Raw genomic sequence first — 22,110 nt, forward strand, 5'->3', positions numbered from 1 at the left:
ACTGGAAGTCTTAAAATGCCCAGGCCTTTGTGTTATCCAGCAACAGAGGCTCCCTGGCATGCAAATGAACTCAATTAGCTTCAAAGCAGCAAGGCATTTTAGCAGGTAATTCCTTAGGCATTGGTGGGACAAGCACCAGGGTGCAGCTCCACATCACGTATTCTCCAGTGGCTGCAGCGCTTTAGGAGCTGGTTGGGAAATAGTTGCCCCTGGTTTTGCCCTACAGTTTGGGAGAACCTTTAGCAATGCCTGTCTAACCTGTGCTGGCTTCCCAGAGAACTGTGAGGACAGAAGAAAAGGCATTAACTCCCGGGATTTCTTTCAGAGGGCATGGCCCACGTGTGCTTGTGAGCATTGTCCAGAAATTGCTGTGGAAACGTCCGGAGGAGCAGCACGTGAGGGCAGGCTGCATCCCTTCCTCGCGCTGGGCACACCGGCAGGGGACACCCGCGCTGGCTGGCCCTGGCTCTGCGTGCCCCCCGTGGCAGCACCTCCAGCAGCACAGACTGCCCCAGGGGAAAGGATGCACGTGGGTAACTCTTAAAATTGAACATCCTGAGCACTTAAATCACTAAAATAATTTCTCCGAGTTACAGAACCTCACGGGACATGTTGGAAACAGGTACCTGCAGAAGCTGCATGCATCTCCCTTCTACAGCACCCATCTGCTAGGTAGCACCTTCTCCCCCTCTTTCTCCCCCTCACACCATTGTTACATCCCCTACAAAGACTGCCAGGTGCAGAAATCAGCAAGGCTGTGAGAGCCTGCTTTAAAAGCTGCATCCCTGCCCCGCTCCAAGCTTTTTAACTTAAACAGCAAACAAGCAAAAATCACCAAATAGAGACCGCAGGAGGAGTGACTTGAGGAGAGACTTTTCCTCAAATTAGGAGGAAATGTGTGAGCTACCTGAGGAAGCCTACATAATGGGATGTGGAAGGGGCTGATGGAGCCTATTTTCCATGCTGTGGCACTTTTAGAAAAGTAGCAATTGAAGCAGCAAGCAGCCTCGGCTAACTGACACCTCGTTTTTTCAGTGAGCAGTTGTATTATAATACCACTTAGAAGTACCATTCAGGGATAGGATTTCTCAGCGTTGGATGGAGAGAAACACAACATAAAGAGTTCCTCAAAGAATGCCAGCCCCATTTCACAGGTGTGCATCGCACCAGGTGCTTGTAGGAGGCAAGGGGCTGCTTCTTACTCCCCAGTTTTATAAAGAAAAATCTTGCCTTACTGCACCAGCGATCAAACACTTTGTCAGCCTGCATACAGTCTTGGGCATCAGGCAGATTTTCATGCGTGCTGCAGGCTCACTCGCCTTCCTGTGAGCTAGTAAAAATTAAAACATGAATAGAGCGTTAAGTGCCTTTGGAGCAAGATTAACTGCATTGTGTTTTCCCTAACGACTGCACAAATCTGTCACCATGAAAGCTAGAAACGCAGTAAATATCTTTATGCTTAATATCGCTCATCATCACACATTCTTGCTTCTAAATGCTACAATCCCTAGGATCTGGCAACAGCAATTATTGCAGTTTGGGGTATGCAGTGGGAACCTGGCACACGGACAAAAACACAAGCAGACTTCCCAGCTCCCAGCCCAGGGACCTGCGGGAAGTTGCTGAACTTCACAGCTCATCCTTGGAAGTGTTTCTGCTCGGATGTGTCTGCTGCAGTCAGACACGGATTGCAATCATTGCACAGAAAGCTAGTGCTTTGGGAGACAAATGTTCCCAGAAATTGCCATTTTATTTATCATTTATTTCTCCTGTGTGTGTGTGTGTACAGCAGGTCCGCCCGCAGCCACGAAGGGGCCATCCATGCCCAGGAGACCAAAGCCACTCCTCACTGAACAGCAATCCCCAAACCTTTTGGTTAAGCTCAGGCCGGCTGTGCATGGCCTGGAAAATAACTGCCTCACTGAGAAAATGTGTAAGAGGGGAAGTGTAAAAGGCAGCCAGGGAGGCACACGAAACGCAGCCTTCCCCTCCATGGGGTCCTGCAGCCCCCTGCTCGAGGGGCATCGCGTAACATCCCAAGGGGAGCCACAGGCAGGGACAGAGGAGAGACCTGCTCACTCCAGGAGGAGAAAGGTGAGTGTTTTACGGCAGGTTAGGACAGAGGCATGGATTGGACTATTCGTAGGGTAGAAAACATCAGGGATTACTGATGCAGTTACCTGCTCTGACTGGGAAAGACACTGGGAAGAGAGGCAGCACCTGGGGGTGTGGGGAAGAGAAGAGGTTCAAGACACAAGGAGACACCCTTCCTGAGTCCAGCCCCTGGTCCAGCGAGCTTCTGCCGCTGGCAGAGACAGCAGGAGAGGCTTACGAAGAGCAGATGATCTGGCTGTTTTCTGCAGCTCGTACCCTGGCACTACCCTAACATTCAACCCCTGGACCTGGGGGCTTTCGAGAGGCCACTGCTACCTACTCCTTTTACTTCTCCGTCAGCCCAAGAGAGGTGAGATTCAACCACCAGACCGGATCCCACCAGGCACGAAGACAAAATATGAGGATTGAAACAGCAGAGAGCTGTTGCAGGAAATAACCCTGTGAGGTGCTGATGCAGCAAAGCACCTAAGCATATGCTCAGAGCACCGCAGCAGGGTCCTCACCTGAGGCGCAGTGGGCAGGCTGCGGTGCTTGCAGTCCTGCTCACGCAGCATCGTCACTAGCCAGGGGGGACAGCAGAACCGAGCCTACATGGTTATCATTTAAGGAGAAGAGGCAGCAAAAGACCACTGGTGATAATGGGCAAACAGCAAGAATGGAATGGAAAATCAAGGGCAGGGCAGGAGGAAGGCAGCAGGCAGGCACGGCTCTGCCCCTCCGGCGGTGTTGGGGCTGGGTGAGGCTGGATAGATGGCACGCCGTATGCAGGGCTGAGGCGGGTCTGGTTTGCTTATTTTTAAACAAAGCAAAGAGGTCTGCACTGTCAAAGGCCTTTTTCTGACGAGAGAGCCAAAGCAGACAACTTCTTGTCTTTTATCAGCACACCAAAGAGCAGTCCCTGCAGTCAGGAGGTCTGCCTGACCCCAGAGAGGAGACAGACAGGAACCCAAGGGAGACAGCAGCTTTGGGGGCCTGGCCTGAGCAAACAGCGAACAGCTCTGAGATGGAGACAGATTGCTGAGGATATCCATAGGCTACAAAGTCCTTATTTTGGTTTGTATCAGCTTTATTAAATCTGCACTACATCTATTTCTACGTGTTTTTCCAAAGACATGCAAGCCACACACAGAGCATCCCTCTGCCTGGGTTACGGGTGCTGGGACCTTCTGTGCAGCCTTCCTCTGCTGCATTTGTCCTTACCCCCAAGGCTCCCAGGGGTAGGATTGTTGTTATTTGTTTTCTGACAATCCCTGGCACTACACAGAAATACAGGCTCGCTGCCGCAGCCTCAGAGCCTGAACCAACATCATATGAATGAAGGAGAAGAAGAGCAATGTGAATTACTGGCTGACTGGAGAGTTCAGCGTGCCCATCACTTCATTTTCAAGGATGGCTTTGTTATTGCAAAAACATGTGTAAAGGATCATGCCGCAGCTTGGTAATGCTGCTGTCACAGCAAATTCATTTTCTGCAGAAGAGAGGAGGAGAACAGCAGAGCTATATACACTTACAACCCAATTTGCCCCTGGTTATCACTTGTGCCTTAGCAAGAGCTGACACAGTGCCTGCTAAGAATATTATCAGAGCAACGACAGGGAGAATATTGCTGTTGAACAGCCTATTTTCAGCAAGCTTCACGGGGAGGGCATTTGGTAAACAACGGGTTGGGGCTTTGAGATAATTAAATACAAATAACCCAAACTTTGCACTGTCACCCGTTTTCAGGTTGAAATTCCTGTGTGCCAGGCAGCCCTCGTGCTCCCACGTCTCCAGAGAGACTTTGCCATTACCTACAGCCCTGCACACAGCCAAGGGGCCCTGCAAAGCCACCGGCTTCCAGCATGGGCTAATGGGCTACAGCATCCGAACCCAAAACTGCATTCCCATTGACAGTAACAGGATTTGGATTCTAGCCAGTTAACATTCTAATTATTTCATTGTAAGCTTCCAGTTCTTCACTGTTAGCTCAAAAGGCCTGCCAAAAATTGTGATAACCAGCACTTCTGCCTGTTTGATAAGAGCTGGGAAGCACACAGCACAGCTTCCCAGGCACCACGAGCTACCCAACCACGGCATTAGCAGCTCCAACTCTTGATACCAAAGAGCGATAAGTACTCGGCTGAGCAGATTACCTTTAAAATTATTATACTCTTTTGGAAGTAAACCACCCATCCATTGTCCACGGGTCAAATGCAAATGATTACTGTCCCACCACAATGAAGTCCAAACGACTGACCCGCCGGACCCAGGGCAGGGTGCTGTGAGATATAACTGTATTTCCTTATCTGTGTCTGTTTCCTAACACGGAAAGACTGAGAAGCCCACGACAAGGGAATTTGGCATTACTCACAAGTTGCATCAGGATACAGTGCACGTTAGGGTAAACTCTCCAGCACCGAAATTTCACAGAGGCTATTGCAAGGAGCAGATTTGCTCTGAGAGGAATGGGGTTTAAGGGAAGCGACAAATAATACTCCATGAGCATCTCCCTCATTCTGGAGAACATGGCGAGATTTCCTCTCGTTATTCAAGAGCATGTATAGACATCTGTGTTCACATCATAAGGCATTCAGGAGAAAAAAGACTCTCCGTATCCTGGTGACAGTCTCTGCATATTTTCTAAAGCATTATTTTAATAAAAAAGTCAGGTCTATCACACGCTTACAGTTCTGCAGTGTTTAAATACATGTTCTTAAATAAGCAAGGAAATAAAAGTACAACCTCCTCTCAGTCCTCTTTGAAAGTACATTATAATAACAAGGCACCTCACCAGTCTCCTATTATAAAATCATCATTTCCATACAGAACCTGTTTATTTATTTAATTGTCTCTTTAAAACCTGGATTTAACCAGCCAGATAAAATCGTTTGTTTACTGTATAAAACTGCAGTGGAATTTTGCCTGAGGACTGAGGGATGGACTCTTCAGATTCTCTTGGCTTTCATTTGTGTGTATTTTATAGCACTTATTTTATTCCAACTTGTGTGAAGCTAAGCCAATCAGATGCTTGCAAGAAATGAGTTTAACCAAACTTCATGATTTGTACACTTTTAACTGTGTTTTTTTTTAATTAAGAATGACAGTTTCTGTTGGAGAACAAAGCAAGTAAACCATTTCAGAAAATTTAGTAAAAGTTACCAAAAACTAAGTATATGATCTTAATTTAGCAAAAGACTCAAGAAATCATTATACAAATTCATTTATGATTACATTCTACTTGTCTTTAATTTTTTCACTGTTCAACATTAACATTAAACATTGTAAATGTATGCAATATTTATATAAAATTAAATAACAATATAGGAAAAATAAATACACTTTTACATAAATACATAAATCCATACTGCTGAAAAGTTTCAGCTAATACTATACTCTTGTTTCAAAAGTGACCAAGAAAATATGGTAGTGACACTCCATCCAAACAGATGAAGTACGTACGGCTACAGAATGATGTTTGCAACCGATGACAGAGCTAAAGCAAATCAGGTGCTTCCACACTAATGAAAAAATTTGGACACTGCTACCTACAGTAGTAGCACGAGGTAGACGTACACGTAGAGCATTTTGCAGGAGGGACACGACGCCCTGTTGACCCCAGAGATAAAATGCAGTCTTCAAACAGCTCTGGGGTCCCCTACGTCAGAGCCAAATGACACTTGGGTAGCAAGACCTGAAAAACCGAGTCACTTTGTGGCAGTGACTGGAGCTGGGCTCAGCGGCCCCTGCACTGGGAAGGGGAGTGAGGGGGTGCTGAGCACCAGGGTCCACATCCCCTAGGGGAGACGGGAGGAGATGCTGCAGGAAGGATGCCCCTGACCCGACATCCCACCTCTTCCCAAGAGACCGAGCGAGGGACAACCCACCAAGGTTAATACAGGCAAGAGATTTAGTAGAGACAAAGGAATTTTTTTCTGGGAAAAAAAAAAAACAAAACAAAACAGAACAGCCAAATACAGGACTGCATCCTGCATTAGGAGCGCACCCTGCATTTTAAGCAGAGGAGCAGATGCAGCCCTGCAGCCTGCTGCTGAACAGCCGTGGAGAGGCTGAACGCTGAGTGACACCAAAACGCAACGCAACTCTGTCCACGCCTGTGGTTCTTGCAAACGTCCCCGCACGGGTGACAAAGGCTCACAGCACTTCTCAGCTGGGAATGCTGCCACAGCGCTGCCGCACGGGTTGCTAGTTCTGCTTAGCTCGCCTCGCTCATTTGTAGCACCAACTATCAGCGTACAAGTGATACATTAGCACCTCAAATGATACATTTCATATCACTGTCCCTTGTACTGGTGAAGCACCATATGAATACTAGTCCAGCAGTTTTATGGCTATTGCATATCACTGAGGTATGAGAAAAATATTGAGAAACGTTACTGAAGGCATCCGCGTTACTGAAGCATCCACAGAAACTAGTGAGGTTATGTTCTAGCAAGATGACTTTTCAATCAAACCATGACAATTAAGGAAGTCCGATACATTATAAGAGAAAAAAGGCCTCTTTGTAAAGTGCTTTTGAATCAAATTATCTTTTTTCTTCCATTTTTTTTTAAATCTTCTTGAAAAGCTGTTATAGCAAAACACCCACTAAAAGTTGACATCTGTTTGAAGGCCACTCCAAAACGGGCAGGTCTGTGGTTTCCAGCACGCCAGAGGTGCCCCACGCGGCACTCGCGCTGGCACGGGGGCTGCTGCTCTGGGCAGCGAGGATTTCTAAGCCGCAGGACTCAAAACAACATCTAAGATCCTGGCTCAGGATCTAAAGCCACTGCGAGAGCATCTCTGTAGAGGAATCCCGGCCAGACAAACTCTCCAGCAGCAGCGGAGAGATGCGTGAGGATAGCTTACAGGCGCCTCTGCGCAGTGCATCACACTCATGTTTTATATGGGAGTAGAAATACACGGTATGAATGCACACGTTTCTATGTAAGTGTGCGTGGGGCGGCTGGGGACATGCACATGCATCTATACACACTTGTACCTGCAAGGAAGTTGATGCCATGTAGGACAATTTTTCCCCTGTCAGTTTGTGTTTGGCAGAGAACAGGCAACTTGTAAACCAGTAGGCACACAGTGCCGTGTTGCCACGGAATATCAGCACAATTTAACTTCGATGCAAAGGTACTGCATAAACGCCAGGTTTAAATCCATATGCAAAGGACTCCATGAGAACCAAGACTCATAATGCACAGCACTTGCTCGGTGTAGCAAAATGGACAAGTTGACTACTTAGCAGAAAGTGCCTCTTAAATTAAAGGACTTGAGCTCCCCTAACGTAAGCCCTTCCTGAAAAGGTGTTATTCTGAATATATCATCAATAATCCTCTTTAAGTGCAGTTTTAAGACACGAAGCATTAGCACCTTGGTTTGAAGCAAATTAAATTGGTTGTTATGGGATATCCACAAAACGGTTCACAAAGAGAAAGAGTTTATGGCCGTACCGAGCTCCAAGGACCAGCGCTCCAGGCAGCATCTCTAGGACAGTCCTGCACATTGCACTGCTCTCTGTCCGGTGGCTTGTCAAGGATTTCGCAGCTCAGATCCGTAAACCTTTCTCCGTTGGGGCGCTGACACACCACGAGCCGTGTTCTTGTCCCTGCCCCGCATGGCTTTGTGCACTGGAAGTCAGCAGAGGACAGAGGATCACCACCTGGGCACCCACAACTCTCTCGAGCCCGCAGGGTTGTTTCTGTTCCCACCTCACCCTCTCTAGCCATGTCCGCACAAGCGGATGAGACATCAGCTTCTCTCTCCCCAAAGCCATTCACACTGCTCCATAACAATATTGCCAGACCCAGCAGGATTATCTGAGGTTAGCATCTCCAATTGCTCATCTTGGATGAGTTTTCAGAACGGAGCAGTGTTTTTATTACAAAGAAAGGCCTTTGGTTGAACTAGACATATCTCAAAAAAAAGAAACCTCAATTTCTGTTCCCAGGCAAAAGCAAATTCTACAAATGTTTTCCATGACAAATGGAATCAAAACCACCACCAAGCAGTTGCTAGGGTTCACTCGTTTATCAGAGGCTGCCCTTCATGCTCCAATATTCCTAATTTGTAACCATGATGTCTCCCTCCTCCCCCTTTTCATCCCCTAGCAAAACCCTTCCCTGCGCAAGGAGGACAGGATTAATGGTGCACTCACCTCTCCCCAGTTGCCGTAAGCCCACTGAGGACAGGGACCGGACTCGCACGATCTCTGCTCCATGGGTTTGGTTTTCTCATCGCAGTTATTCGCAGTGTATCCGTTTTCATCCTGGCACACCACGACCCGCCGCTGGAACCCCCCCGCACACGTGCTAGAACACTGCAAGACACAATTGCCCATAGCTTCTCTGAGTCCAGGAATAATTGAGCACTCCCTGCTCCTTCCCAGCGCCCTGCACCGTGGGAATGCACAGCTAGAAATGTAATACAGCTAACAGGCATTATTAACTTCAAAACTCTGCTGTTACTAATAGCAGTGCAATGACTTAGGTGCTGACTAGGCAAAGAAAATAAACACGAGCCTGGTTTTGAGCAGGTGAGTAATCTCCCCTGCCTTTAACGTGGTGTTTAACATCACATTCGTGCTTAATTCCCTTTAGAGACTTCCATGATAAAGTGCTTCAAACTGGCTGGGGGGGGCGAGGAGCTGGCATTAAGGCTCTGCTGTGCTTTGGCAGCAGCTCTGCACAGCTGTAAATGCCCCAGGAGACAGCCAAGAAACAGAGGCTGGCTTTTGCCTCATGGAAAATGATGCTATCTGCATGGAGAGCCTGGACGATGTGTGCTGTGAGGGAATGAGAAGCAATGCCTTCACCCTGCTGCAACACTGGGGGGAGCGAGCAGGGAGCAGAATGCAAGGAGAGGGGTCCCTCTTTTCCCTGCACGGTGATGTTAATAATAATAGTAATAAATAATAATAATAAGCCTGAATTAGTCCATGAAAATAAACAGAAATAAGAAAATCCTGGCACTTACAGCACCCCAGGGACCGATTCTCCACTGATTGCCTCCCGGTATATGTGCACGGTTTCGGTTGGGGCTGCCTCCGGGGTGCAGTTTCAGGCGATGATCGGGATAGAGGAAAGGGTGGATGGGCCTGCCGTAGTCGTGGCTGTTTGGATGACAAGGAGACATGGAGCAGTCTTGCTCGGTGGCAGGGAGGTCATCTGGATCGCACTCACTCCTGTCCACCAGCTGGTCACTGTAATTGACGCAGATCACTTGTCGCGTTGCCTTACCTTGACCACAAGTCACCGAGCACTGCATTACAGTGGGAAAAGGAGAGACAGTCACATTTCAAGCTTTGAACATCAGATCGACCGCTATCACTAACAAAGAACAGCTGAAAACCTTAATCTCCCATCTTATAAAGGGCGACAGATTAATGAAGTCTATTTCCAGCACCCAGGTCTACAAGGCTCTCCTGTGAGAGGCAGCGATGCTTACAGAGCTCCACTCCAAGGCCTTCCACTGCCCACACGGTGTCACGGTGCACATTTCTGTGGCTGACGGCTTCGGCAGGTGGAAACAAGCGGACTCGTCGGCCACCGAGCCCTGGTCATCCCGACAGCTGACATATCTCATCCGCGTCCCTTTCCCACACGTTGCGGAGCACTAGGGAAGAGCAACAAGCACTCCACTAGATAGCTTCCTGTTATATGCCACAAGGGCTTTGGAACAAAAAGCCAGTCAAATGCACTAAAAAGTATCACCGCGTCTACTGTAAAATAATCCTGAAAGTATTACGACACACACTTACCGGTGTCCAGGATCCAAATCTCCACTGAGTCCTGTGAATGCCTGATAGGGATCTCTTGGCTTCGGGACTGTTTGGATGGGGAGGACATGCTGCTATCTCACAGTCCTGTAAGGGAAATACAGGAGGGAAACAAAGCAAGCAATGAAGAATTTGCAGATGTTTCAGTTAAACCACCTTTTCTTCAATGTTTTCTCCTCGTATGTTCTTGCTGACTCAGCAAAATTTGGAACCAGTGCCCCTAAAGGCTTCATATGCAGCACCTCAGTGGACTTTTATTACAAACTCTAAAATTGCGATCCTCATAACTAAGTGCCATCTTCCTGCATTAAAACCAGATGTTTTGAGGCAAGAGATGAAAGTTCATTAAGAGAGCTCTGGTATGAAGCAGCAGTTTTGTCTCCCTTCAAAGCTCCCAAACTCTTCGTTCAGTGCAAGACCTGCAACCTACTTAACAAAGGTTATGTTGTTCAGCTGACTGCAGCCCTCTGGCTCCCTGTAGCCCACCGGACTGCCCATAGCCACATGCTGGTCTTCTCCACACACTAAGTGAGAGAGGGTTTGGGGACAGACACCTCATGTTCAGCCTCGGTACGCTGCCTCGCAGGGGGCTCCAGTCCTATCTGGCCCTCCTGGGAGGTCTGGCAACAGAAATAACAGACAGCCAGGACTTGACTCCACGAACCTACAAATACTCAGTGCCAAACAGGAAATTAATGCTGATCTCCACTGCAGGAGAGAGATCGCCCGGCCCTTGACAAATGGCCTAAATCATTTCCGCATTGCTCTGATTTGACCTACACTGGAGATGTGCGCGCCAAACGGTCCCATGGTGTTACTGAGGCCAGGTGGGACAGGAATCAAAGACGGGGACGGGAACAGCAAGATTTACCTGGGTGTCTGTTGGCCTGGTTGCAGCATTGCACTCATTGTCATCCACCACTGACACGTAGGTGCCCAAGACACACTTCACCGCTCTCATCTGGTAGCCTTGGCCACAGGTCACTGTGCACTGGGAGAGGGCAGACAGGAGAAGTGCTGGGTCTGAGGAGCTGCTTCGGTTAGAGAGCGTTAATCAGCCCAGCCTGTGTTTAAGTACGTAGCATGAGCAGCAAAAATAAAATCCAGCTCCCCTTCCGCTTTCTCTCTACACATTTCAGCTTTAAACTAGGTCAAAGTTTTAATTCACTGCGCCCATCAGAGCCTCACATGCTTCACTTACTGTCCTCAGGAATGAAGGTGCGAGTGTTTAAATGATTTGCTCTTCTGCACACAGTAAATCACAGTCTGGTAGAAGCTGCACCATATCCTTCTTTAAAACTGGTCGTTCAGCCCCACAGTAGCACAAACAGCTAATGAATATTTTTGCTGATGGGCAATAAGTCTGGCTGGGACAACTGGCTTTGCTGCTTTTTTTTTTGTTTTGTTTGTTTGTTTTTAAGTCAGAAGTTAACAGCTTTGTGGAAAAGAAGATGCCAGAACACTCTGGGAGAAATGAGCAACTTGCATTTGAATAGAAAAAAAATAACTCCTCCCAGAAACTGGAAAACATTGAAAGCAACAACCACTAACTCAGTGGGAGCAGCTTTTTTTTGTGAGAATTAGGCCACATATTTATGTGCCTAAATATGGATTTAGAAGCGTAACCTTAGCAACCTTTTTCTGAAAATCATGACCAATGATGACACAGATCAAATTTAGCACAATGGGCAGGTGCTGTTATTGCTGCCCCCAAGCGAACGGAGGGTGTGCACATCTGTGTGTGCAAATCCATTCACACAGTTAACATCACCGGGATGAATCCGTCGTGGAGGTACCTGGCCCCAGGGCCCCACTTGCCACGCCGCACACTCCTGCTGCTGGCATGTCTGCACCGACTCCGGCTTCGTTTCGGGGTCACAAAACCTGTCATTTAACCGATCTTCTCCAAACTGGCACCACGTCTGGCGATGCTTGTGCCCTTTCCCACAGGTGACCAGGCACTGCGAGGGGGAAAGCGCAAGCTCAGGTGGTGCCCAGACAGCACCTCCCCAGAGCTTGAAAACAGACCCGAAAACATCACTTGAATACTGCTGGAGAGATTGCTCTGGCCAAACACCACATGCACTGGAAAACATGTGAGTGTACTGCAGTGACACGGGGCTGCTCGGGAGCAAGGAGAGCACAGCCACGTGGGGAACTGCACCAAGGACAACGCGAGTCCCTGGAGGCTCTTCATTTTCACTAAACTCAACAAGTGGCTAAATCCTGGTGTAAGACTGGTTTAAAAATGGCCCAAAATCAAGGTCCGCATACCGTACCCTGGCATAACGCAGCCTCATGGTTATTTTCATCATCATTATTTTTTTTCCAAACAATAGTTCTTTCAGTGTGCCAAAGGACATGGAGAAAAGCACAGCAAACGTGAGTGCCAAGCAGGATGGCCAGGAAGAGACAGAGACAACGATGCTTTCCCCCCTGCCAAGGCAGATATAACCTGGCTCCAGGGATGCTTACATCTTCCAGCAGCTCCCAGCAGCTGTGAGATGTAGGGCAAAGCTGCAGCACTGCCCTCCGGGGCTCCGGTGAACACAACAGTGTGCCAAAGGCTTGCAAAAGCAAAGCATACTTGCTTGCTTCTGAGCGTGCATGATAAAGTTGTGTGTGAGTGCCTCTTCCAGCATCTCTTCTACCACCACAGCACTCATCCCAGCAGACATGTAGTTTGTGGGGAACAACGGTCAATTAATGGTCTCCATTTCCACTTAATTTCTTTCATTATTTCTTAAAGCAATACATTCATAAAAATGAGAGCTATTTGGCCACAAAGGTGACGAGCAGCCTGTGAAGACTACTTCCTACATCCCCAGTCCTGCTGCAGGGAAAGCCTATTAAGGTACAGCTTTGTTGCATTATGAAGGACACCAGCTGCAGTGAAAGCAGTAATGGTAATAAAAGGCAGGGAGAGGGCTGAGCAAGATATTAGTAAGGTAAAATCCTTCCCTGCAGTGGCAGCCAGAGCTGATAGGGCACGGCACTCAGGCAATGCACACAACACAACAGGGACGAGCAGAAGAAGGGTGGATGTGTCTCTGCTGGCAGCGGTCCACTGATGTGGGCCCACTGTCCCCTACCTCGGACCAGTCGCCAGTTTTCCACTGGGGGCACAAGAACTCGCTGCAGCGCTGCACCGTCAGCTTCTCCTGCTGACTGCACTTGCTGTCGTCCAGGACGTCGTTGTAGGTGTTGACGCACATGGCCCGCCGCCTCCGCGTGCCCCCGCCGCAGCTCTTGGAGCACTGCAAAGAGGAGGCACTAAGCAAGCACGCTCCGCCGCCCTGTCACGGGCCGGGAGCCCGTTCATCTCCTCCTTTCTTGCAGTCAGGACTACAGACTGCGGAAAACCTCCACAAGAACAATTTGTACTCCAAGTAACAGGCTATTACTTTATATATTCCTTTAAAAATCCAATCTTGCTAAGCTTAATAAAATCTTGCAGCAATGGGTTTCACAAATTCATCTCAGGTTATAACCCTATTATTACTTTTACAAGTGTTGCCTTTCAGTTCCCCCCGATGGCTGATGCTTGTTCTCATTTTACAAGAGATTAATTCCCTCTCCCCAGCCTGCCCTCCCTGGAAAGCCCTGGGCTCATCGTTCTCTCGGTGCCGGGTCTGCACTCATGGATATCCTTGCCCAGCATCCTGCTGAAAAGGGTAAAGGAGACAAATTACAAAAGTCCTCGGCTGATGGTAACACAGCCTCCCGGCCTCCCAGCAGCATGACTGGCTTTGATGGGAGCGCACAGCCCGCGGCGCTTCGTGTAACAGACAGACCTCTGGACGTTTAAAAGCATACATTAATTGCAGAGGAAAATAAGAAGCACTGGGCTCATTCACACTGCAGCGCCCTCCAGAAACAGCAGCGAGAGTAGAATGGCTGTGGCCGACTTTCACAGCTGTCTGCAAAGCAAATAAGCCCCCCGAGCAAGGAGGCGAGGGAGGCAGGCCTTACCTCGGTCCAGGCAGAGTACCGCCACCCTCCCACATTACAGTCTCCTGTGCACTTCTCCCTCGTGCTCGGCTTGGGCTGGCTGCTGCAGAAGCGGTCGTCGACCTTCTCCGTCTTCCCCTCCAGCCTGTTGTACTTGGAGCAGTAGATCTCCAGGGTGCGGTACCCCAGCCCGCACTGCGCCGTGCACTCGCTCCTCCTCGCGATGTGCCACCTGAGCCGGGGAAAGCAACCGTCAGCCCCGGCGCCACAAAAACCCCGCAAGAGGATCGGAAGAGCACTCTTAAATGGGAAGTTTTGACTCTTCCCAATGTTCTGTGGTCTCCAAGCACTCCAGAAATATTAGGCAATGACCCCTGGCATTATTTCTTGGAGGGAAGCAACAGTTCCCAGCTCGTCCTTATATGAAGGAAGCCATGCTGTGGCCCTATGGGGAGGGAGTCCATGGCCAAGCAGAGAGCTTTGACAACTTTCTGCCCCACGTTCCAGTGCCGGAGAGCCACCTCAGCCACTAAAAACCAGAAGCTGAAAAACACAGCATCAGAAAGCGACCCAAACAGGCTCAAAAGGCGTGAAAAGGCACTGCAAGTGGCGTGAGGCCTTCAAAAAAGCTTCAACTCCCTGAAGCGCGAGCACGTGGCTGCCACAAGGCACCCACGGCCCGGAGGTGCCAGCAGGGACTAGGGGTGCTCCCTCCAGCCAGGAGGGACTCCCAGCCTGTGCCTGCTTCCCAGGGTGGGCAGCATGGGGAACTCCTGAGGGCCCACGTGGGGATGTTTTTGGGAAGCAAAGCCCCTGCTTCCCCAACGGGGTCAGCGGGGCCTGCAAGCACCCAGCGCCTGTCAGGGGCAGCTCCCATGGAAGATGGCAGTGACATCCCTGTGGGGCCTGGGGACCTCTGGTCAATACAGCCGCCTGTGCAGGCACACAGCCCCGCTCCTAAGCCCAGAGAGCAACCGCAGCAAAGCCAGAAGAATAAGATCAAGGGGATTTGGAGTCAATAGCAATCACAGGAGCCCTTGCATCCCTGCCCGCTTTTCAAACTTGGGCATTTCCCCTTCTCAAGTTTCCAACCTGTCGCAATGGCAACAGCTGTTACCGCGACAACCCAGCCTGCAGCAGCTCCGCAGCCGGCTGTTTTCACCCCAGATTTAACAAAGCAAGAGAAACCCCTCAGAAAACCCAACAATGCAAACTGCATCGCCAGCAGCCGCTTAATGCCACCATATTTAAGCTCCCGAAAGGAAAACAGATTGCTGCTTAAAGGAAAATGGGTTGCAATGATTTAGGCCACACTCCATCGATTCCAGCTCGCCAGGAGCTGTCTGGGGACAGCCCCAAACCCACTCCACACTTAAGCTCACTCTTCACCTTAAGCAAATGATGATAAATCCAAGCCTTAGTGACCCCTTTACTTTGAGCACGTTTTTTCTTTGCAGGCTGTTTGTCGAACAGCACTGAGCATTTTCTCATCTAAACAGATGCAAATTTCAAGCACTATGTTGCACAATAAAATTTTTCAACATTACGTGATTGTTTAAAAATTTTATAGTTAGCACTAATTTAATTCAACATGAGACGTGCAAATGTAGAAAAGTGCCTCCCAAAACACAGCTGGTGGGCATCGACCCCTCTTGGTTGACAGGGAGGCAACTGTTAATCCTTTTTTTTGGTTGTTTTTTAAAACCTAAGACAGGCTGCTGAGAAAAGGGATTAAGGCCAGAGGTGAAAGGAAAGAGAAGTAAACAATAAATATATGATGTAATGTATATACATGAGTGGGTAGAGTGCACCTTAATTCACACTCCGTGCCACAAGGCTCAGTTATCGGGTCAGGCTGGGGAATTCGATCACATCTTTGGTCTGACACCGTGAGCTGGTCTGACTCTCTTGTACACACGGGTTTCCTTTTTCGTTCTCCTACACAGAAAAAAAAAACAACACATTGTTTGAGACACAGGATAGCCATCAAATCAGTTGTTTCTCTACCTCCTTTGACAGCAGTATTTAAGAGGTATTTAATTATGCTTTTAAAATCTCTTTCAGGAACAGATGTACAGGAGGAACAGGGGCAGGAGAGCTGCAGTGTGCTGCACTGCATTTAGCAGGATTTGCATAGGTAGCTAGGAACTGCTGGATGATAGACCCAAACCAGACACCCATAACCTTTTGCACCCTTCGGCAATGCACAACCTTTTCAATGCTCCAGCTGCCTCATCTGCAAACCAGGCTGCAGGACTTACCTAGCTCAGAGGGGGCTGTGAGGGTTCCCTGCTTTGCAATTGGAAAGCAGCAGCACAGTGCTACCCCTTGCAAGCTGGTACGGGGCACCACAGGCAACCTACTGCTGCGGCCAGGGAAACGCTCAAACCCATAATGTGAAAATCTCCAAGGAAGCAAATGGAGATGGATTCATCAAGGCTGCCGAGATCCCAGATGTACCCACTGCATCTTCTTTAAAGCCTTCCCAAGCACCTACCTTGGCAGAGCTTACTGCAGGGCTGCCAGGGGCCATAGGCATTCCAGTAAAACTGCTGAGGTTTGTCTTCAATGGGGATATTAAAAGTGTAACGAACGTCAGGATTGTACAAATTGCCCACTGATAAAACCTGAGAGGAAAAAGGGATAAAGCAGAGTAAACTAACAGACTTCACTGCCTACTGTTTTCAGTCCAATAATGCTCGGCAGACTTTTCCACATGCACAACATATACTTCACCTGAAGTGTTATTTCTTGCTCAATCCGATCTGTAGAATTAATCCTTTCAACAGTATTATCCGATCCGCTGTATTCGATCACAGCATTCCCAACTTTGATTTCCCTTTTAAACATACTGACGACAAAGTCTCCATTTAATATAAAGTCTCCTTGACTGTTAGATAAGGCTGCATAGGTGCAAAAAACAAGAACTAAAGACGCAGAATTAACTCAGAGGTACATAATAACGTGGGTCATGCGCTCTCAGTGCTCCCTTCCACTGGATTTGGAGGAAAAGTCAACTGGCACCCTTAAACAGAAGGGACGTAAAGAGAGCAGCAGAGGTCTTACAGACATCGTGCCTACTCCTTTTTCCACTGGAAGCCTCGTTAAAATGAAGGCTGAATGCCTGAAGGTGTTCCTAAACAGTTCACCCATAACCTAGAGCGAAGAGACACCGAAAAGGCACGCCAGGCAGGCTGCTGTGGGCAGTCTGGATCCCAAGTGTAACGCAGAAATAGTTCTGCCCAAATCTTTTCGTTTGCTGTGCAGATAGGGTGACTTTCATGTTGCTTCCAGGTGTGTTCTTAAGGTAAATTTCTGTGCCCTAATTGCCTAAACTTCATTTTCCAGTGGATAATTACACGGAGTTTGGTCAGCATCTCCCTCCCTCCTCCCCTCTTACTTTTTTATTATTCCAAATCTTAAGGTATGTGAAAGCACCGAAGGCTTAAAGCCTAAATGCTTTATAAAAGGAACAGTTTCCTGAAAACAGCAGTCTGCTGCACAACTTCACACTAATGCGATTATGTAGCTAATTTCCTAAGTTAGTTTCCCCACCATTTCACCCATCACAGCTACATTACTACAAAGCCTCTGTACTGAAAAAATCCAAACTTAACACCAAAACACCGAAGGGAAGTTTTTTACACCAAATGAGGAGAGATAATGAAGCAAAACACTGCTTGGTCGCAAACAGTTGTAGATGGAGAAAAACTTAGAAAGCAGACTCTATACTTAACCAAATTCCATACTTTGGAGGCTTTAATGTCATTAGGCAGTAGTAAAACTCATTAAAAGATTCCTTCCCATTACTGTATCTTCCCCCAACAGTAGGTACGCGTCTTGGACTTGATGACAACATCAAATTCCTCCTAAATTGTTAAGCAACTACAGGGTTCACAGCACTGAGGGCCTGAGATTTCACACTCAGTGAGCTGCAAAATAAGTGGACACATGCACGCTTCTCATTTGCTTCTCTTCAGGCCTAATATGAAGAGATGCTTTCCCAGCAATATTAAAGCAACATTAAAGAAGATTTGACTTCATTGCTTCCCAAGAAGATTAAGGGCCCTCCAAGAAGAGCTGAGAAGTTCTCTGGGGCTCCTTCTGGGGTGAGCCACTCTGAATAGGCACCACATGGGGAGGACTGCTTTTCTAGGAAAGAGGAATGATGAAACCTCTCTCTCCCTCCCCCAGGACGGAAAGCTATCACCCCTCAGTGTGGTTTTCTGATGTGCATCCACGCTGCCCCATTTTGGTGCATTGCTGTGAAAGCAAGGGCTATGGCAGTGCAGGGACAGTCTGGTAATCGGCAGGGCAGTCAGTTACTGCCTACATAAAGGGTTTGGAAACACGGACAGCCTTTCAGAGCGACAGCCAAAACTGCACGATGGTCTCCTCTACCTGCTTCCCAAGTGGCACAAAGAAGGGAGCTTCTTCACCCCCCTGCCTGGGCTGGGAACCCCCAGTCCCGTTCCTAATGCACCCAGTTACATTGAATGCTTAGGCTAAGCTCCACATTTTGGGAAAAGGTGCAACAACTCATGGATATTGCTGTCCCTTCAGCCTCTCTTCAGTCTGTGGGAGTTGTGTGTCCCTGCTTTTGGCGGACACAGCTCGTTCCCCCCACACTGGTGCTGCTCTGCCTGGCTCCTCGCTCCCCTCAGAGTGAAGATGCTCCCCTCTGCGCAGCCCTTTCCCAAAGCATGCATGGAAATCCCCACAAAGCAGCAGCACCAGCCTCTTTTGCTGAGCTGTCTTTGCAAAATGAGGTGCAGCGAGCTCAGAGATCTAATAAATAAGTGACCCCGAGCGGCCGGAGCCAGGCACGGGGTGTGCAGAGGAGGGGACGCAGAGCCAGAGCAGCCAGCCTCCCCCACGGGCTGCCAGTGGACTCTGAGGGACACGGGCAGGACTTGCTGGCAAACCCAACCTGCTGCCAGCAATGATAGAGTCAGCCACAATGTGTTGCCTCCTCTACTGAGCCCAAGAAGCTCTCGCTATGGATTACTGCTTGGCATGGTGAAGAAAACAAACAAATGGCCATGCTAAAAGCTACGTGGTCTAACACAGTACTGCAAGCGTTCTTCATCTGGCTCTAGAGACGTGCCCACAGGTTAGAGAAATCACTCTCTATGAATAGCCAACAGCCACAGGTCAAGGTATTGTTAGATCTAAATCAAACCAACTTCCTTGGTGCATTTCCTTACAGCTATAAGATATTGGATGGCAGAGACAAGAAAGGCTCAGACTAAGTGAAATCAGAATTATTATTCTGATACTGCAATAGAAAATGCTTTCTACCCACATCTTTCTAGGTATGTCACATTTACTGCTCAGCCAAGTCATGGTGACTGCAGAGGAGTATTAATTTGCAATTAGGACTCCATCAGAAGTCCCAAGTCTGGCTGCTCCCCAGCTTTGTGCCTCTGCTCCCACCCCACAGCCTGGGCTCGATCATCCCTCTTAGCCCCAGAGACCCTGCAAGGGGACGCTTCCCATCACCTGAGAGCCTCCCAGACTTTGCTGCAAGGATAGCAAAAACGAAGAGCAGGAGCAGGATGAGGCTGAATGTACTTGGCTGACATACAAGATATATTCTTGATAAGAAAACCTCCTTTAAATTAATTCTTCATCTCCATTAGCAGAGAGCAGCCAGCAGATATATCAACACGACCAGAAAACAGAGCCAAACTTGGGACTGAAAGACGCACTGCAACTCACCCAGATAGTTGTCATCCTCTGGTTTCCCTGAGTAACTGTGCTGACGCACATCAATATTTGTTGCACCAGCTGGGATGCGGACCACAACGTTATAGCCTAGAACAGATTTAACACGAAGTCTATTACACAGGCATTTCATTTGCTTTTTATGGGGGGAAGGGAGATGAGCAAAATTACCTCACATTACACAACCCAATACTCTTCATTTAGGGATAGCATAAATAGATATAAACTGGAATCTGCTATAGCTAGAAGGATTTCGCATTTTCCATCGGTGTTTTTGTAGATTAAGTGTGGTAATGGCTTTTATAGACCCGCATTTTTCACGATAAAGTTTTTAGCAACAGATTCTTACCATAATGCACCGTGTTAAATGTGCCCGCAACAGTTTTGCATGAAGAATTATCCCCACCACAAACACCACATTTATCTCTTCTCGCTTTTGAATTCAGCACATGATCACATCCAGCTTGCTTTAAGAGAAAAAAAAAATTGAAAAACGAGATTGAGCAAACGCAGACTGGAACAGCATTTACAAACCTCCAAATTAAGCCCCACAAAAGCTTTGTGTGGAGAAAGCTGCCGCGGGACAAACTGCTTTGCTTCCCCGCGTTTCTGCGTTGATTTACAGTGCAGCCATCCCACGCTGGTTACAAACAAAAAGCAAGACTCAGGAGCACCGTCTGCACCCGGCAGTGCCTTAGCTGGAGAAAACTTCTCGCAATTCGTCTTTCCCATAGAGAAAAGTGCCGCCCTGCCCCACAAAATGGAGACCATCATTGCAAAGGGAAGGGAAAATCGTTACCCGGCAGAGGCCCTGCACGCAGATGTCGTTGGTGTCGGGGCCGCAGGGCGTCCCGTCGATGACGCGGTCCCGCAGCTGGTAATATGCTGTGTTCCCCGCCACGCGGCAGAACAGCTTGCACCGATCCTTCATCAGGACTGGGGAGGGAGGAAGACCAGGAGAACGTTACCCACTTGCCATTGTCCCGATGGACCCCCCGGAGGAAGGACCCTGGCCCCCGCCACTTACTGCCGCTGTATTTGGGCACCCAGCGCACGTTGGTGGGCAGCCCGTTGATGTTGAAGTGCTTCCCGTCGAAGTCAGCGCACTGCTCGTCCCGGAAATCCTTCTTCAGCTTCGAGCAGGGCTCGGTGTTGCAGGACTTAAATTTCATTCGGCGCCCCACGCAGTATTTCCCACCGTTTTTAGGCCTGCAGGAAAAAAGGAAAGAGAAGCTGGCTGCACTGTCCCATCAGGGCTGCATTTGCCAGTGCCTCCTGCATTGGTTTCACCTCTCCTCCTGGCCTCCAGACCCTGCCTCAGCCTCCTGCCTCCGACCTCCATCCCCAGCAAGCTTCTGCATATGGGATGCGGCACAGAGGAGAGGTTTTGTCTTATTAAAAGACAAAACAAAACACAAGCGATGCTAAAAAGGGATGGAAAAAGGGAGTATTTGCCCTCCACAGCTGTAGTGGGAGAAGAGAGGAAGAGCAGCGCTTTCCTCCCCAGCTGGGGATTAAGCTTCAAGCTCAAGGATCCCATAAGGGGAGGGACCATCCCTCCACACCTCATCGGCCCTCTAGATTTGGAGGGTTTGCCTCTGATCTACTGGCTTGCAAATAACTGAACATCACAGCAGAGAGCTGCTTCCCTGCGGAGGCTGAAAGGCCAGGCAGCACTTAGGGATTTATAGCCCAAAATTGTGGAAATGGTGACACTAGACACTTTTAAATTGCTTCATCTCCACGTGTTCCAGAAAAGACCAAAGACAGCCAATAAATACTTTACCCCCATTTCATAATAAGATGACTATGGCATAAACTGGGAAGAGCGATATCTTCCAAACCACATAAAAGCCAGCAGATATGCTGGGAGAAATCATCCTTTAAAATTTTTCCAGTCCCAGATTCGGTGCTGTGGTCATGTAACTGCTGCTGTTCTCTGACAGCAAGTGGACAGCAAACCACTGTGTACATACGAGGGTCTCTACACGCAGCAAGCCCACAAGCTCCTACAGCTCAACACAACCTTTCGGTGCCTCAAAGTACAGGCGCATCGACCACCTGGGAAGCCCAGCAGTGCCTTTCCTCCCACAAATAACAATTCCTCCCTCACATTTGAAAACCATATGTGACAAGGAACAGAGTTCCTGTGAAATCCCTCAGTCCCATCCCAAATACAGCCGGGTATGATTTGTCCTCGGGCACAGCCTGCAGCAGGAGCAGTAACACCAGCTCCACCTGCTCCGAGGGCAGCTCTCACACGCCTCCTGGAAACTCAGCATTGCCACTTGCAAAGCTTTCAGGTGCTTGCAATTAAGCAAGTAACAGTGACACAAAGCCCAGCCGACCACGCAGCACTAATGATAGATTTCATTTCACAGGCTGCTCTCAAACTGCTTCCTAGTCTAAACCTGGTTTCTACCTCTACCAACTCAGCCTGTTCTCCACCTTGGTTTGACAAATGACTTGGACAAATAACTAGCGCCTGCCTGGCCCTCTCCAGCCCCAAAGGGAAATCCTGACTGTCTCTGGAAGCCTCCTAGCAGCAGCAGCAC

General features: G+C 48.6%; 1 protein-coding gene across 6 annotated transcripts in view; it reads right to left on the bottom strand.

Moving 5' to 3' along the window:
* ADAMTS9 (ADAM metallopeptidase with thrombospondin type 1 motif 9) overlaps nt 1-22,110 on the bottom strand; it is a 77,326-nt gene that overhangs the window by 27,776 nt on the left and 27,440 nt on the right. For all 6 annotated transcript variants that reach the window (XR_014571459.1, XM_083795467.1, XM_083795470.1 and 3 more), the window contains 16 exons: nt 20,583-20,764; nt 20,355-20,491; nt 19,905-20,022; nt 19,550-19,645; nt 16,565-16,731; nt 16,326-16,455; nt 15,640-15,766; nt 13,850-14,060; nt 12,970-13,134; nt 11,674-11,838; nt 10,749-10,868; nt 9,860-9,964; nt 9,547-9,714; nt 9,076-9,360; nt 8,258-8,419; nt 7,554-7,730 (listed from right to left, as the gene is read on the bottom strand). Coding sequence is in view for 5 of the 6 variants with exons in the window: in XM_083795467.1 (XP_083651593.1) it covers nt 7,554-7,730; nt 8,258-8,419; nt 9,076-9,360; nt 9,547-9,714; nt 9,860-9,964; nt 10,749-10,868; nt 11,674-11,838; nt 12,970-13,134; nt 13,850-14,060; nt 15,640-15,766; nt 16,326-16,455; nt 16,565-16,731; nt 19,550-19,645; nt 19,905-20,022; nt 20,355-20,491; nt 20,583-20,764 (2,515 nt within the window). In the remaining variant the exon portion in view is untranslated. The remainder of the gene's footprint in view (nt 1-7,553; nt 7,731-8,257; nt 8,420-9,075; nt 9,361-9,546; nt 9,715-9,859; nt 9,965-10,748; nt 10,869-11,673; nt 11,839-12,969; nt 13,135-13,849; nt 14,061-15,639; nt 15,767-16,325; nt 16,456-16,564; nt 16,732-19,549; nt 19,646-19,904; nt 20,023-20,354; nt 20,492-20,582; nt 20,765-22,110) is intronic.

The sequence above is a fragment of the Anser anser genome (genome assembly GCF_964211835.1).
Source record: "Anser anser genome assembly, chromosome: 12".
Taxonomy (NCBI): domain Eukaryota; kingdom Metazoa; phylum Chordata; class Aves; order Anseriformes; family Anatidae; genus Anser; species Anser anser.